General features: G+C 41.9%; 1 protein-coding gene across 1 annotated transcript in view; it reads right to left on the reverse strand.

Moving 5' to 3' along the window:
• The window catches only part of GORASP2 (golgi reassembly stacking protein 2), a 160,978-nt gene extending 146,214 nt beyond the window's left edge, over positions 1-14,764 (reverse strand). The window contains exon 1 of the mRNA XM_078681586.1: positions 14,390-14,764. Coding sequence (XP_078537712.1) covers positions 14,390-14,452 — 63 coding nt within the window. The 5' untranslated portion in view covers positions 14,453-14,764. The remainder of the gene's footprint in view (positions 1-14,389) is intronic.
• Between the last annotated feature and the right edge of the window lie 3,754 nt (positions 14,765-18,518).

Consider the following 18,518-nt stretch of genomic DNA (forward strand, 5'->3'; position numbering starts at 1 on the left):
CAAACTAACTCATTGAACGTTTAGCTTGAAACCTAAGGAGCGTGGCCTAGAACAGTTTTATAAAGATTTTAAGCAGCCAATAGACAACTACATATAGCCATTCACTGACAAGTGCTGAGCTGTATTACTTAAACCATGAGTACATGATATAAATGTTGGTTGCTTATTTGTGGCCTAATTTTCTGCATAGGTGCGCACTTGATGCAAAGCCTCTCCCACGCGTTACATGTGAAGCAACCAAGGGGGATTCTTCATAAGCTTAAAATAATTAATCTAGGTTATTTCCAATTATTATAGGTGAAATGCACATCTATAATTATTTTAGCAGCCTCCTCCATCTCTCCTTCACTCACCCCAAACCTCCCACTACTAATATGATATCCCAATAAACACTTTCTAGACTCTTCCATTTTCTATCTCACCATTATCTTTTTAATCCAACTAACAGACTTGCATGCCCACTGCTCAAATTAACTCAATTCTCTATACTAACCACCACTAATCCATTTGGGTTCCGAAGTACCGTGCTACTAGCCGAAAAGCACTTCAACACTTCGTCAGAAGGTAGAAAGCGCTATATAAATAAAATTACAACTACAATTCCTAAACATTTTAATGCCTTGGCTATCAATTTTAGAACACTATTCCATTTCAGGCAGAGTAGACTCTGTAACTAGAAAACATGTGCTAGCTGAAGCACAACTAGCCCTAACCTGACCATACCAAAACTGTTATATCATAGGCAGAACCAGTTGCTCTCCAGCCTATTTGACATAAGGAAAAGTATCGGGCTACTACCTGAAGTTCTCTCCCTGTAAGTTAAGATAATAAATTACATGCATAACATTTCAAAATGTGCTTTTTAAGCCGTAACTGGGTTCCAGGTCCTTGCAAGAGCATCTTTATTTAAGAATAGGGAAAAGAAAGGAGATGGTGCTGATTATCCTGTGTTATATAACCCAATGGGTTTGTACTGTTACTTCTAATTATATTTAAAATTTAAAACAATCTGAGGACATTCCTCTGCAACTTGCACCCACCTAAATCCCAGCTGTTTGTTTACATATTTACATTCATTATTTGAACACAAGCTAATCCCCTTTAAGAGGGGCCCGTAATGTGGAATCTTTATACGAAATCAAGATCTGCAATACAAAAAATATTGAAAACTAAATAGTCCAGAGAAAAATATTTGATATTGAAATAAATATGGTGAGAAAAAGTGTGTTTGCAATCAGTACATCATATTTTTTAGAATCATTTTGTTAATTGATATTATTTAGTAAAACTGGTTTATTGACTGGCTTCCTAAATGTTAAAGAGCTTCACACAATTATTCAATATTTCAGACAATTTTATTATTTGTTAGGAGCGCTGGGTTTCCACAGAAACTTTACTAATAATTACCAAGTATGTCATCCGTGGCAGTCATTAAGTTTAGGGTTCTACCGATATAATTCTTTTTTTCAATTACAGCAAACTTTTGAGATTTGGTGGGTACAAGGAATTGCATTGTAGCTTACCAATGAATCAATTGCATCAATGTAATACATAAAGTAATACAATTGAAATGAAATGAAATGAAATGAAAAAGAAATTTATAAAGCGCACTGCGGCCAAGCGGCTTCCTGGCGCTGGGGAACACAACCATATCTGCCAAAGGCGAGGGGAATTAGCCGGGAAAAGCCTGGAGAAAGAGAAAAGTTTTCAGAGCTTTGCGAAAGTGTGAAAAGATAGGGATAGAACGAATAGAGAGAGGGAGAGTATTCCAGATCTGAGGGGCCCGCACCGAGAAGCGGGTGCCTCCGGTGCGGGATTTGCGGAACTTTATAAGAAAACAAGCATGCAATAGCCAGAGTGAAAATTGGCAATTATTCATTACATGTGCCCGTGTGTTCACCTTATGAACCAACTTAGAAGCAATTGTACTGTAGTATTACATAGTGTTGAGGAAACAGTTTTGTAACGGTTTTGTAAAAACAAGATTATTACTTGGAGTCTGATGGTCACATAGGTAGGTGTATAGCTAATCTCTAGCAGAATTCAAAATTACACTGCTATATGTATTCTGTTTGGATGCTAATTTGAAAAGAGATGCTAATTTAAAAACAGAAATCTTTGATCGGAGTAGCAAAAAGTGCTACTTGGATGGTAGGGTAGTAAGTACTTTGGCAAAAAAAGTAAGCTGAGGCCAAGAGCTAAAGGAACGTAAGATTAATCAGGTCAGGTTAAACTTAATTTGGTAATTAAAGAGGCAACCAGTTGGGCTCAGCGCTGGGATGATCCCGGGTACCCATGTGCTTTACAAGAGCCCATTTCATTCATTTAATTTCATTGAGAGACTTTCGGATCCCAAAAACAGGGCTCCTTTCTTTACATCACAAGCTAGAACTGTATTCTGTACCAGTAGGAGTTTGCGGCTCAGATATTTTTTGACCCAATAAGGAGATTTCCATAATCCAGTTACATGATAAAAGCCCTATCTGCAAAGGATAAGTGTTCAGGTGGTCAGCAGACGCACAATGGTGGTAATCTTCATTATGTGACGAAAGCCGTTGCAAAAAATGGACAGAAATTGCAAGCCAAGGACTTTCCTGCTTTTACAATAGTTCTTACATTCGTTCTAGGTTTGGTATATGAAAACACCTTTTGGTTTTAAAATAGGTTATACACATATAGCGGGCTTTGGGTTAGCCTATTCCTCACATTTACTTATTTGGCTTAGGACCTTTCATACATTGGCATAAGACATTGCCAAACACATTTTGCCTCCGCCTAGAGGAGTATTTTATTCCCACTATCTTGCTATTGGCTATTTAGCTACATTGTTCGACCTTCTTTGGAAAGCATGGGGGACTATTTTACATCTGTAAAGTATGGTCAGTCATCATACATTCAATATTTTATGTCTTTCTTTCATACTGAGAGAAAGTTATGAGGTTGGGAGTGCACTCCTGTTTGAGCAATTATTGCGGCGTCTCAGCAGGAAGGAGCAGTTGTCTGGACACAGTGATTTTTTCCGGTTAAGAGGCAGAATTGGAGGCATGTTTTTGAGTAGTGTATAGCTTACGTGTCCGTAGGAACATCATCTTACACAAGCCTGCACGGTTGTTTTACAGGTCGGCGTAATCTTGACTGTGAGAGATTACACCATTAGATCACGGAGAAGAGCGGCAGTGTGGAGCTTTTTGACATAACTACTGGTGAGCATGGTCCGCATTGACAATAATAGGGAGGATTGTTTTGATTTCGCCAACATGTCACAGTGTGATTATATAGGTTTTTGTATGATTTTTCACCAGGTTTCCAGGTTTTGTGTCCCCGAAATATCAAGATACAAGGTATTGTTCTAGGGATTTTTTGTTTTTTGGTGCTATGAATCCAACATTTAAAGACACAGGCATGTGCGGGAAACATGTGAAACATGAGAATTGTACAAGTTGGGGTGATCGTTTCATGACTTGGGTGAGGTGACGGGTTTTCATTTTGTGTAATAACTATCGAATAGAGAGAACAGTCTCATAAGTTGAGGCTATTACCATTTATAAGAACTGTGATGTTACAGACAGGCATTGGACTTTCGGAGAGTTATCCACACACTGAAAAGCATTAATTTTTTCATTGTTTTAGATTGGCCCCTGACAAAGGGACTGGCATGTCCCGAAATGCATAGGGATCCATCACATTCAAGTGGTCGACAACTTAAACATTAGAAAACTTCAAGCAATATATGTGTTATAATGAAATGCTTTGAATCACTATAAAAATGCATTTTGTTTTTGTACAAATTTGAAGTCATTCAAATGTACAGATTATGTTGATTTTTGTGTTTTTGTAAGTGAAGTATATTGTAAACTAATACTTATATTTTCATAAAAGAGTGTTTAAAAGAAGGAAGGTGTCCTTTGTGAATAGTGTGCAGTGCACACGGGTACACGTACTTGGCTTAACTCATTTCTTTCATACTGTACACCAAGTAATCAATTTTGTTACTGCATCAGGGTGTTGTTAATTCTTTTCATCAGCGCTAGAATTTAAGTCGGACACGAAGATGGCCACACGACTACTCCTCTGCCCTACTGCTGTGATGCTGCTTAAACAGTCCCCATGGTGCAGTAGCACCTTTCTGCTGCTGTCAGACCAAGCAAGCTTGGTGGGCCTGCCACCTGGGGTCTACTGATGGTATGACCTGTAAATTACAATGCCAACTAGAACTACTGGCTTTACAAAAGTTCTTTTAGGTCTCGGTTATGAAGCATGCGCTGTCTCGAAGCGTTGTGTTGTGTTCAATCTGTGGGATTCCACCCGCCCATAGATTTACAATTTGCTTGCTCCATCGTCGCTCCTATATCTTTTGTTCCTGGCATGCATGAGTCCTGCCTCTTCTTGTGTTTAACCCTCCCCCAGATCATGGACCAAGTACTTGTGTTCATTCACTGCTCCCATTTTAGGTGCTACTTTTTTCTTTGTTTTCGCGCACTCCACGCAAGCGCACGTTTAAGTTTGAGAAGCAGTGTAATCGGAATGACTCTCTGACAAAAGGTTTCTTGAAAATTAAAGTTAAACATAACCCAACATTTTTCAGAAGACTTAATAATATTTTAATACTTGGATACGTTGAAAAAAAGCTTAAAATACCCCACATATAATAAGACTTAATTGAAACTTCGTAATTAAGGACTTAAAGCAATACAGACGGTTGCGAACCACAGAGACCTGCGAAAAGAGATTGGAGGAATAACCTTGCCTTCAACTTGTGGCAGCGGGAGTTATACCGAGAACAATATGCAAGGGAACCACTGTGTAAGAACAAGGACTAATGCCAACAGAAATGAGTCCAAAACAAGCTGTCGCACCCAGCGACGTCAAAATACGTAGCACTATCATTAGATGGAGATAAGCATGCTTTGGACGTTTTTTCTCAGATGGTTGTGCTCGCTTCCAATCTACCTACCAACCACTAACATCGAATGCAGGCGGTATGTTTTGTTGTCCTGGTCGCATTCGCTCTCTGCCCTTTGTTTCTAGAACAAAATGCTTGGGAAACGTATGGCTGGTACTAATTTATCACTTCCCTTATTTTTCACCTAGTAATAGGATTGAATGTTGGAATAACACTTTTCCTTCCTCTCCGGTTACCAAACCTAGCCAAGCATTGCAAGCTGTCTGGACTACTGGCCCTTTTGGAACCAGGCACTGCAAGGCCAAATGAGACCACAATGATGTGTCTGCCATAAACTTATGTTCAAACAGGGAGTGATAAAAGAAACAAGCACTATTAAGTGAGTAACGTTAGTTAAAGTCACATAAAGCAGAGGTAGGATCCTAGTGCATTTGCAGTCTGCTTATTCAGGACTTTTCGTAATTGCGATCCACTTATGAGGACAATAACACGGCCAATGCCAATAGCTATCTGATTGTTTAATTTATTTATTTATTTTTTAATGTATTTTTATTGCAGACACACAGAAGGCCAACCGTGATCAATCTACATTCCAGTCTTATCACCAGTAATAGTACCCCACATAGTCGATAACGCAACACACGGCCATTTAGCCCACATCCCGGAGGTCGGGCGGCAAATTTCGCTAGGGTGCTGGAAATACAAGCGGATAAACCCATGTGAGTCTCCAACTGGCCACTCGAGTATCTGCATTTTCTTGTTTACCCCTTCCCACCCCCCAATAAACCAACCAAACAGTACGTGAAAGAAATTTACAGAAAGAAAGCAGTCGCTTAAATAGCAGCAGGTACACTTCCAGTCCCTCCCCCCCATCCCCCCCAGTGCCAAGAGAGCCTGCCACCGTTCGAAGCCTCAATTTTCCAGTGTCCCGTGGCTCCCTTCGGGTTCATCTCGGCTCCTCCCAACCGTATTAGCAACTCAACTGTTCACTGTGTGGTGCCCTACGCTTACCATCCATATCCCTTACAGTCCGCCATCCAGCCCGTGATAGTGGCGCCACTTGGACCAAACTTTCCGGAATTTTTTGGGGCAACCCCTAGCCTTATAAGTAACTCTCTCGGCTGCCATGTAGAGATCTAGCCCCCTCCTCCACTCCTCCATTCCAGGAGGTTCCAGGGCCCCCCAGTATTTTGCGATGTCCCTTTTTGCCACAACCAGTGCAAAAACCAGAAATGTAAGCAGTGGGCGAGGCAGGTCTACCTCATTGGTCATGCCTAACAGTGCCAGCTTGGGTTCGCATTGGATGGGAACCCCCAGGATGATTGTTTAATTTATGATGCCAAAAGTTAAGACACTAACCAAGACAAATATAGAGGTTAAAAGAGCGAAGAATGCCCCATTCAATTAAAAATAAGCATCTTCCCAGAAACCTGGGGCTGCAGTGTGTTGTGTTGCAGCATGACATTTGAAACTGTATACCCAATATAGTTTCTAACTGCCATGATATCTAAAATGTGGGTTGGTTAAGAAGACGACTTGAGACATTTTTCAGCTATACACGTACTGTGGTGCCTGATTTTAACATTGTGGTTCTGATCTGTGGTAAAGACAGGATGCAATCGTCATACCACGATTAGCTTTACAACTATCCATTTAACGAATGCAGGAATAAAAAGCCACTTTAAGTCAACAACTGAACCTTCCTTTAAAGTAATTTAAAAGGATTACTGCTCATTTTGAGTGCCTAAAACATTTAATATGTGTGAAATAAAACCCATGTCCAGGTCAACGTCACCAAGCTAAATTAAATTCTAGAGGGGTAGATATAATTTAAAAAAATAATTTAGGTGTCAGCATTTTACTCTTTTCTTCTCCAATTTGACTTAACAAGGCTCTCAATACTTGCGAAGAGCCGATTTCTAAGTGGCCATAAACTAGGCATAGCCAAGGAGAAAGGCAACTGGATAAAGTGGTCAAATTAAAAGATAATGCATAAAAGTATTATTTTTAGTGTCTTGGTATTACTTGCATAGATATACACACTCTACTCAAGGTACAAAAATCAATAGTAGCACACAAAGGTCTATGCAATTCGACAATTTCAAGTCATACACAGACCAGTGGAATGTCTGCATGACAAAATATTCCCTAGAAGGCAGGGCTCAAACGTGGGAAAGGATTTCCATAGGAAAAGCATGTTTCTCTCACAAGAACACCTTCTCCTGTAACTACACTTGCTACAGTTTCTTATAGCTGAGATGCTATGAGTTTTTCAAAGTGGGAAGCGGCCTCCAAACAGTTGAATACCCACAAATGTAGCTTATGCGGGAGAATCACCATATTTTATTGTGCCACAGTTTCTGGAAGATCCCTGATTCTAAAAGAATGTTGCAGACAATTCTCAACCATATCGACCCTGCGTCTGCAATTCACACCACAGTCTGGCCTGCAAGTGGACACAGCAACTGATCCTAAATCTGGGAACTGGGATCCACGAATTTCCATCCTCAGAACTTTTTTTGCGCATGCACAAACTACATCCACCTAAATATTTTTGAATAGGGACCTCAGGATCTGAAATAAGATTAAAGTGCAGCCAATTTAACTACTTTAACGGTTCACTACCCCTGCCTTATTCAAGCATTTCCGTTACATCATATCAATTCCTTCGTTTCTTTAACCTTGCTCTTTTTTTTTTTAAATTATTCCCCCTTTCAACTTATTCCTCATTGAAATCCAAACTTCGTTTTCATACCTTTCTTTCTTTTCTAAGGTGTCCGATTTTTCTTGGACTCCGTTTTAGGTCTCATTTAAGACAGTGCCATGCTCTGTCGCCTGTGAAAGATATTGTGTACAAGAGGCTTGGAACCCGGCCATTGCTTACCATTCGTTGGATTCATTGTCACTCTGATTTACTGCCTCATAATTGAATAGTGTGTGCCAGCATCAATTCATCTTCCTTCGTCTGGAGCATGGGCCAAGTACCAATTGCTTCATTTTGATTACTGTCCTTCTGCTGCTCAAATTGGTGATTGAGGGACTATTTTCTTCTTCTGCCGTGTCACCTTGCCAGTGTTGCTTCCTCCCCTCCCAAACCTGCTTTCCCGTGTTGCTCCTTCCACTCTCAATTCCTTGTTGCTTCTTCCTGTCCTACCCTACCCTTGTTGCTTCTTCCCCACCAACTCCCAACCTTGTTGTTGTTTCTTCTTTCCTTCCACCCCTATCCTACACAATCCCCTTCTCCATTTTGCTTCTTACATCCTACCCCCACCCTCCTGTTATCCATGTTGCTTCCTACCTCCCCAACACCATTACCCTGTCTCCGTCAATATGTTTGTCTTGACTGCCACTGATGATAGCGTAAGGTTCAGGTCCCCCCCACCCATTTAATGGCCATAATGGAAAAAAAGTGCTATGACACGGCCAGCGCTTACTATCCCTTTGCAGACAACCCTCCCGTCCATTGTCCGTACTACAAAAGCCCATGATAGCGCTGTGTTCTAACTTTTACCCATGCTGCACAGCAGCTTTGCTTCTCTACCATATGTCTAGAAAACATTGAGTAGCAAAGCCAATAGCTTTCGCAGAGGCAAGAACTACTGGATTTCCCAATGCTTGTTTACTTACCTCCTCTTTCTTACTGTTGCCCCTATCTTCAATTCCAGTTCCCTTCATCTCCATAATGTATCGTCCTCTTTATGTAGGACAATCCCACTACAGCAACAGACTCACTCTAGAGGGGAGTGAGAAGGTTTTGCCTTTTTATAACGTCTTTTTTGTTAGTGAGATTATTCACTACTAACGTTCCTGCTGTGGAGACTTACAAGCACTCAAGAGAGACCCTCTGACAGTGACAGCTCATTTTTTCAGGATCAAAAAACGCCCATGCTTCACGAAGCGAACACCTGCTACAAGAGAAAGAGCACATGACCCATTGCCATACACACGTCCATGATGTCGTAAACTTGTTTTGGATCAACTAAGCTTTAGGCAGCCAAAAAGTGTTCTCAAATGAACTGTAAGCGGTATTTGCTGCAGAACTTTATACATGAAATTAGCATTTTGCAGATAAAAAGATCTGTTGACATCAGAGAATGCTCGGGTGAACGTTTACCTGGTGCACCCTGTCCTAGCACATAGGGAGGAAGCAGTCTGAATGGGCAAAAGGTGAATGATCTGCACCAATGGGTTTGTTGAGCCTAACTTAAGATGCCTGAATGGCTTCTGAGGCAGAATATGCACACTGCACAGTTGGCACAATAGGGGAAGGAAGCACTCAGTGTGAACTAGTCATAAAAGAATTATGACTTGCGGGTCTTAACAGGATGACTGTGTGTGCTGAGATGCATTGTCATCCATTTTCTAAGCAAAACCAGTACAATCAGAAAACTAGCAAATTGCCTCTGTCAGTAGCCCATTAACTACTAAAGCAAGTTGCTCAGATTGGACCCAGAGTTGCATTATGTCAGAGAGGCAGACTGGGTTTTGCTTGATGGGGCAGTTGTGCATTCAAACACAGAATATCGAAGATGGTCCTGTAGAACATTAACAGCCAGCAGTCTTCTCACAACACTGGCCCGACGTGGACTTGCAACTTAAGACCAGTATTTAACATGGAGTCAGTGTTTTGTACCAAGTATACAGCTAAGTCATTTGTTTTCTCATCAGCCCATTGTAGAGAGATGAATGCACAGCCTGAGAGTTCAACAAAGATCCAAAACGCAACTGAAGTGGGAAGAAAGATAGACTAAGACCCAAGAAAGACTGTGACTGATTGATCACACTTGTTTATATGATTTCTGCCAAAATAGTGAGGCTGATGATGCCACAGAAACAGGCTAGAGTCAGAGAGTTTAGTTTAGCTTTATTCACCAGTGTAACAAATATGCTTTCTTTAAAGAAAGCAGGGGTGAGTCTAGTGGAAGACCATTACATAAAGATTCTAAACCACTGCGATAAAATTGACAAACTGGGGCATGGTTGTTTGATTTGCCACAGACGTGAATATTTTATAAAAGGTCAAAAATTCTAACAGTAGATACTAGGAATAGTATCTTTATAGACTTTGAATAAAGAGGTCTTTGGAGAGAAAGAGTGTACAGGAGTGGGTTGGCCCTTTGGCAAAGGATAAGTCTATGTAAAACACTGAGTCTTGTGTGTGCTAAATGTCAGACTCGTTGGGATTTGCAAAGGTACACCGAAGAACAGTAACTCCATTTGAGCAGAAAAGAAGCAGATAAAAAAAGGTTTGTATTCTGAAAACCTGACAAGTACACTGATAAAACTAGAAGAGACTAAACCTGACGAGTACATTGGCAAAAAGCCTAAGAGTAACCTTTACATGATAAACCAGCATTATAAAGAACATTTACTTTGATGCACACTCTGCTTGATGATATTGATTGTTAACAAGAAACTCCAGAAGGGTTTTGAATGCCACCAGCTGGGTGTCTAGGGTGTCACACAATTTGTAGAAACATGCAAAACAAATGTGGATAACATTAAAATCAAATGTGTGCAATTCCCAAACATCCTTAATACATACAATAAAAACAGCAGAAATCTGCTTAAGACCCTTGTATGCCACGCTTAGAAAGACGAGTCAAAACTGTAAGTCTCCTTCTAGTCTGCTAAACAAAATATAGGGTTTGGGTTCAGCCTGACATGTATACCCAATCAAAAACAACGAAATTCAGTACATATAAGATGCAAGTTTGCAACAGGATGCGACAAGACTCAGTAGCACAAGAAAATACTTCTTCTCATATTACAAAGTTTCTGCAAAAAAAATTATTAAACAACTGGATGACCTCCACAAAGCACCAAGGATCCACATCTTTTCATCTCATCTTGCACTTACACAGTTACAAAATAGACTACCGTGGCATTGTTCTGTGTTGCCTACAAACATGTTCTGCACACTGCGACCAAATATGGAACAAGTGCCAAGAGTGGACTCCAGTCATCATGCTGCAGGGTTTCAAATTCAAAGAATCACTTGTAAACTATGCATATGTGAATGGTTCGACCCTAAGGCTACCTTAACCACCACTCGTGAAAAACACTTCAAAGAAGGTTTTCCACAGGTGATAAATCCTCAACAAATGCTGCTATTAGCTTACACTATGCTACACTTAACACATGTTGCTAGATTATTAACTCTCAACATGCACACTATTTAAGATGTGTGCTTTTTTAAAACACATTTATTGATTTTCCATTTTCAAAACATCAGCAATACAGTAAAACTGATGGTTTCAGAGCGCTCAATTGCAAACATAACATGTCATAAGAATAATCGTGCCTAATAAATTTCACATAAAAAATAAGTGGAAAACCCTAACGTGAGTCAGTTATGCATGCATCACTCATTACTCACAATCTCTGGATAAGACATTATATTAAGGGTATGCCTCATTTTCACAATATTCCTCTCAACTTCCCCATATCATCGTATGCTTATTGGGACAACACTGAGATGTATAGAGTGGAATTTCGAGGATTAGAATTTCAAGTATTCGGCATCTGTCCATGCCACTTTTCCAAAAGGTCAGGCTGGGAGATGTGCGTTTCCCCCAGTTCTAGGCAATGCCTCGCTTTCCCAGCATAAGACACAGGCTAATTAGGGATTTTACAGGTCTTATAAACCCCTCTACCTAAAATATGTTTAAAAGTGCTACTTTGGGGCTCAGGTACACTGGATGACCCAGCACTTGCTGCAGCGTAGGGCCATGGAATAGTTGAAGAACAGGGTAGAGCCAGATAGTATGGAGGAAATCGCATAACATTGAAGACATTCTAGCCCTGGACACCAATGCATAAGCCAGAGTATGTATCATTTGGTATATATTTGAGAAGGCTGCCTCATCTTCAAGCAGGACAAAGTGCTTCTCTCAGGCCTCATGGAGGATCAGGACTGTGCCCAGGGAGTTGAACACCAGAGTTTTGAACAATACGTATATTTCCACCCCTGCTATGGAGTTGGGACATGGTCAGTTTTGCCTCCAGAGAAGCAAATTTTTGGTAGGTCTTCCAGTGACGACGGACATGGTTTAATTGCATAGCAAAACTGTAGATATCAGAAATGAAAGCAGAAACCGAAATAATCACGTATCTCCGAAATGGACCTCTAAAATGGGTTTAAGACCAAACAGTATTTATAAATGTTTTTTCTTGAGATTAGCATCTCTAAGTTGGGTTCGCCCACAAATATGTTTGAAGATGGACATGTGAAATACAAAGGGGTACTGTACTTCAAGTATCAATATAGGGCCTTTTTGACTTTTTTTTAAAATCGATAGTAGTTTCCGCTACTGTGGCTAATGCGACTTAGTTTCTGGCTACCATTACAGTTAGGATTTTACGTCATTTTAACATTAAACTGTGGCAATATTGCAGCTACTTCTTACCAACTCCAGGGCTGAAGGTGGTGATGGATACCTTTTAATGTCAGATGTGGTTTTCTGTGAGTTAAATAGTGTCTAGAGAGTGCACAGAATGAGAATGTAAGGGGTTAGATACCAAGGTGTGGCCGGGAGGGGTGTCTTATTTTGACATGATCTTGTAAAGGTATTTAAACATTGAGAATCTCCATCCAAAGTACAGCTAGACTTGAGAGGGGAAGCTTTACTCATTTCCATGAGAAATGATACTTCATAAACGGATGAAAAACCGGGCTCCTTGAACTTCAATATACATCACATTCGAGATATGGCTCTTTACCACAGTCACAAATACAAAGAGCTTAGCTGGTGCAAGCCAGGGTGTTTACTAGGGCACAACCAGGGCTTTAAGTGGGCCGGGTCTCCCCGGGTCTGAGCACCGGCAGTTTTTTTAAGGGAGCCTCAAAACGGGTCTCTATCGGGCTCTGTTTTGTGCCCTGGCACAGGCGGTCACTTTTTTTCCAAACTGCAGAGACAGTGGCACATTGATGTGCACGTGGTGAGCGTTGTAGGGACAGGGAAATCCTCTAAAGAGAGTCATTTTCTTTCTGGATTTCCCTTCTCTTTTTGAATCTCAGGAGCATCACCGTTGTCATGGTGTCGCCAACAGGGCTTTAAGTGGAAGCTTTTTCAATATTATATAGAAGCCACAGTTGCTGCTTATTTATCTTATGCAACTAGCAACCATTGACAAAGCCAACAGTCCTGACTTCTTGTAGGTATGATGCTACTTGTTGTATCATATATCTGGACGCTATGACAGGAACAGCAAAATACAAGTCAGGAGGCACACTGTGCTAAACACAGATTTTTAGCTTATGTGTTTTTAAGCCACACCATTAATTACATTGACCACGCCCCTTTGAGAGACACCCCAGTTTTTCCATCCCACTTAAAACCCTGGGCACAACCACATTAGGCCAACGCTGAAATGTCATCAAATTCTACTTGTGTGGTGTATAAACAGCTTTGATATACTATACTGGGTTTACTTTAAGAGATCTTCTGCCTCACATACATAAGGTAATACCTAACCTGAGGTCTTAGAAATTGCTGGCTGCCTTGAGGCACAAAGAGCTTCAGAAAATCCTCAACATAAACTATGGGCTCTAAAATGACATATTTGAACAAACCCACATTAAAAGGCAGTTTGAAAGCAGCTGCTTACCAACCTGAATTACCAACCTGAATGTCAACGACTGGCGAAGAATTCGGAGTGGGGGTAATTTTTCAAATGTAACCCTGCTTTTTCACAAACACAACAAATAGCCAGTGCTACTATAAAAAAAGGCATGGATAATCAGGAAAACGCCGCACCCTTCAAATGAATTCTGAGCAGAAAGCCGCTCGCTGAAAAGGTTAAAGAAGAGAGCGTACAACTCAAAAGTACATCATAACCCCGTCGAACTAGAAATACTGGTACTGCGAACTTAAGAAACCTGTCGCCCCTTGTTACAACTACTGCAACATAAAAAGCGATCTGCTCGGGATATGTAGCCTTAACTGTCCTGACACCGAAGGGCCATCATCAGATAGTGAAACATGTCTCTCCTCCTCTCATCCCATAATCACGAGGGAACAACACGGGGCCTCTACTGTGTAGTTCTCTCGCTGCCAGCACATTGGAGAGCTGTCATGTGCTAGGCTGCACCATGATAGTGATAGCACTGCTGATGTGGCCGTTGGATGCAGGATATGGGTCATTCCGAATTAGGTAGAAAGGGGGATTTCATTGGCCACTGGGCCTGTGAGGAACGAGGAAATGTTGCTGCACTATGCAATGCAGCCACCAAAGTGGCCCCACCCGCTGGCATCGCTATAGTCGGAGGCCCAAGGCCGAGCAACCGGAATTGACCCCTTAATACCCGATGGGACTCCACTGTCCACCAGAAACCTAGGGGATCATGGCACTCGTTAACGTTCTCTCCCGGACACACTGGCCCGGCTGTCAGCTTATGCACCACTCCTCCCAACCGTCATCAGTCTAGACTCAGGCCCAAAGACTCTCGGGAAGATTTTTGACAAACTGCGAATGGTCACGTACCCGCAGGACATGGTATCCCTCGGTGCCCCCACCGGGGATGTCCACGCTCTGCCCGGCTCCCATGGCTCCCTCCCCGGGCTGGGCTGAGGACGGCGCTGCTCCGGGGCTCCGCTGTGGGACGTGGCACTGTCCGCAAAGGTAGGGCAGGCAGCACCGGGTAGGACACTGCACAGTGAGACGAGACAGCGACCCCTGCAGGGCATGAGGGGCGTCACCGCGACAGCAGCAGATGGCGTCTCGCTGGTTCTTTTCGCATAGCAAAGTCTCCGGACCATAGAGAAGCCGTGATGGCCAGAGCAGAGCACGACGTGACGACGTAAACACCAAGGAAACGAAGGAATAAGACAGCGTCCTACTGATAGAGGTCTAATAAACAACTAGAATGCTAACTTTAGTCACCGATTGTAGCAGGGCATACAGTTAATTCAGGCTGCTGAACAAAACGACTGTTGTGGAAAGAGGATGGACTCGCATACGTTGGAAATAAGGATTTATTATAAGATTAAGATTACAAAGGCCCACGGGGAAGAGGGGAAAGGGTCAGGTCAGGCCAGGGTGAAAGGGCAGAATCACTGGCAGGGGGGATGACGTCACATAAATAACTTCCGAACATTCGGAAGAGAATGCAGTGATGTATACCAGTGTGGACATTGTGGTAAATAAATAAATAATACCTCTATTTTTGACTAGATATAACAATAACAGATAGCTCAATAAATAAGAGTCAAGATTCGAGGTAGTAGGAGTTTGCAGGTTTAATACAGCATAAAGGACAGGAACAGGACAACCTGCACGGGCAAGATCTGGGATGGCTAGCCAACAGGGGGGCCCCGACAGCTGTCGGGCAGGAGCTGGAATGAGCGCGCTAAAGGGATAACTTTTTTAATAACAGTGCACAAGTATATATATAGTTAAAACAATTGCATTACAATACATACAGTAGGCGTAACAGTGGGTGGAGTTAGCAACAGTCGCGAAAGATAAGGATGAAAGTGGGTGTAACAGGAGGCGTATACATAGACATGTGATGTAAACGTAACAGAATATGTCATAAATGGGGCGGAAACATGGAGGGGGCTACCTAAGGAGCCGGGACCTCTAACCTAGTGGTGCGCGCAAACTGACAATGACGTGTTACTAGGAGAAGCTGGGGGCTATGACTTCTGAGCTAGAAGGAGAGACGAAAGTCTGGAGAGTCAGAGCGACATGTACCTAAACACTATCTAGTATCTGATGTTTAGAGAACATGTTGATAGAATCCAAAAGTTATCAGGGTAAAGGCTAACAGACACTAAGACTGGTGCATGCATTATTCTACATGTAGTGTGTGTTGAGGAATATTAAATGACCATAAATACAGTATTTCTCTTACATGGAGACGTAAAGGCTAGACGATGACTGAAACTATTGATGCGATTCAGTAGCTTTAGGAATGCAGAGAAGGAGGGCTGGACTGATAACTAGAATCATAACATACTCTTGGCAGACTGGCAGGCAGAGCCAGGCCGAGCCGGGCACTGTGAGGCAGGAAGTAAGTGAAGGGTCAGGGATATAGGTGGGGGCTGTATCGCTCCTCAGCGAGGGTTCAGGAGACAGGAGCTGAATCTGAGTCTGGGCCCTTTTGAGGCCTAGAAACGGGGACTTTACAATGAAATAACGTGCACACTGAGAAACGTGGCAACGTAGCTTTACATAGGCCTAATACTCGTAGCTTTCACGAGAACTGGAAACTGGCATACTAGAGATGGACACAACTGTAATTGCGTCTTTAATCGATCATGGGGAATATATATGCATATTAATCATGCACATACAACATAAGATGGGGGACACGTAGGGACACAGAACATGGCAAGAAAATTTACTTTTCCACATTCCCTCCTTGTCACTACGTTTCCATCAGGAAACATCAATATTCATGATACCATCTATCATTTCATACAGTATCATTTGCTCGTCTCGAATTTTCTTGGAACGGGATCTAGGACGGGACTTGGGACTAGGAATACAAGAGGTAGCACAAATGCCGCAAATCGCAGGGCCACATTGTATACAGAGGCAGCAACTGAATATGATCGCTACTGCAATACCTAGAAATGACAATATTTTCCATCCCCAGGCAGAAATTATACTCCAAAACCAACCGGACCATGTCCAGGTGCCTGGATTCTGGTGTAACTGATGGGCAATTTTATGAAGTCTGGTTATAGCTGAATAAACAGACGGCGCGTTATTTGGAATGAAAATGCAGCAACTAGATCCGATGACTCTACATGCTCCTCCTCTATCGGCCAGTATGACGTCAAGAACGAGACGATTTTGGAGCACGACAAATCTCATAGCAGATTGCTCTTCGGTTAAGTTACCTAGAGCAGAGGCAGTCTCATTCACTACTGCTTCAAGGGTTCTGGTTAATCTACGTATTAACTTACTATTCTGGATAGGTCCTATAAAGAAGAAGAAACCTCTATTGAAATCTGTATACTGTTCTAGAGCAGTTTCAGTTTGATCGACAATCGGGGATTCAATCTCCCTTCTATGTCTAATGTGTACTAGATGTGTGTTTCTGTGATAATCAGATGGGGCTAGAAAAACTGGTGGCAGTAGGAAGGCAATGTAACAGGTTCCCTCCCAATCGAGGGGCAGACGAACATATGCGGTCTGACCACAAACAAAATAAGAATGACGTGAAGCTTTGAAAATAGATTTCCCACTGTCACTATACTCGACAATAGTAGTACAATCACTATGTCCTACATGTACGGAACCATTATTTCTGACACATAATTCGCCTTTGACTGGTAGTACTGAAATAGCAGGTATGTCTGGAGTAGGATCAGACTGAACATTCAGGACCATGAATTTCGACGAATAATTACCTAAATTATAAACTTCATTTTCTAGATCTAACCCTGTTCTGTGGGGAAGACCTTGCTTGTCTGGAAAACATGTACTATTCAGAAGGGACATATCAGTTGAGGATGACGTTAACGTGGACCATGCTCCACATGAGCCATTATGTGCAAACGGATAAGGAAACAGTGGCAGAACTCCCTTCGGTGTCTGGAAAGGGGGGAGTCGACCACACACCCAACAATTAGTGGCATTGCTGGTCTGGTGTGAATAATGTAACATACGGATGAATGAATTGTTGCGCATAGCAAGACGATAGGATAGTTCGTGAGGAGGCAGATCACTAAACGTGTGCTCTACTGTAGCATTAGAATACTTATTTACATGAGAAATTGGAAAACATAAATGAAATGCATATTTGGAATGAAAATGCAGCAACTAGATCCGATGACTCTACATGCTCCTCCTCTATCGGCCAGTATGACGTCAAGAACGAGACGATTTTGGAGCACGACAAATCTCATAGCAGATTACTCTTCGGTTAAGTTACCTAGAGCAGAGGCAGTCTCATTCACTACTGCTTCAAGGGTTCTGGTTAATCTACGTATTAACTTACTATTCTGGATAGGTCCTATAAAGAAGAAGAAACCTCTATTGAAATCTGTATACTGTTCTAGAGCAGTTAAAGTTTGATCGACAATCGGGGATTCAATCTCCCTTCTATGTCTAATGTGTACTAGATGTGTGTTTCTGTGATAATCAGATGGGGCTAGAAAAACTGGTGGCAGTAGGAAGGCAATGTAACAGGTTCCCTCCCAATCGAGGGGCAGACGAACATATGCGGTCTGACCACAAACAAAATAAGAATGACGTGAAGCTTTGAAAATAGATTTCCCACTGTCACTATACTCGACAATAGTAGTACAATCACTATGTCCTACATGTACGGAACCATTATTTCTGACACATAATTCACCTTTGACTGGTAGTACTGAAATAGCAGGTAAGTCTGGAGTAGGATCAGACTGAACATTCAGGACCATGAATTTCGACGAATAATTACCTAAATTATAAACTTCATTTTCTAGATCTAACCCTGTTCTGTGGGGAAGACCTTGCTTGTCTGGAAAACATGTACTATTCAGAAGGGACATATCAGTTGAGGATGACGTTAACGTGGACCATGCTCCACATGAGCCATTATGTGAAAACGGATAAGGAAACAGTGGCAGAACTCCCTTCGGTGTCTGGAAAGGGGGGAGTCGACCACACACCC

Source organism: Lissotriton helveticus, chromosome 3_1 (genome assembly GCF_964261635.1).
Source record: "Lissotriton helveticus chromosome 3_1, aLisHel1.1, whole genome shotgun sequence".
NCBI classification, from domain to species: domain Eukaryota; kingdom Metazoa; phylum Chordata; class Amphibia; order Caudata; family Salamandridae; genus Lissotriton; species Lissotriton helveticus.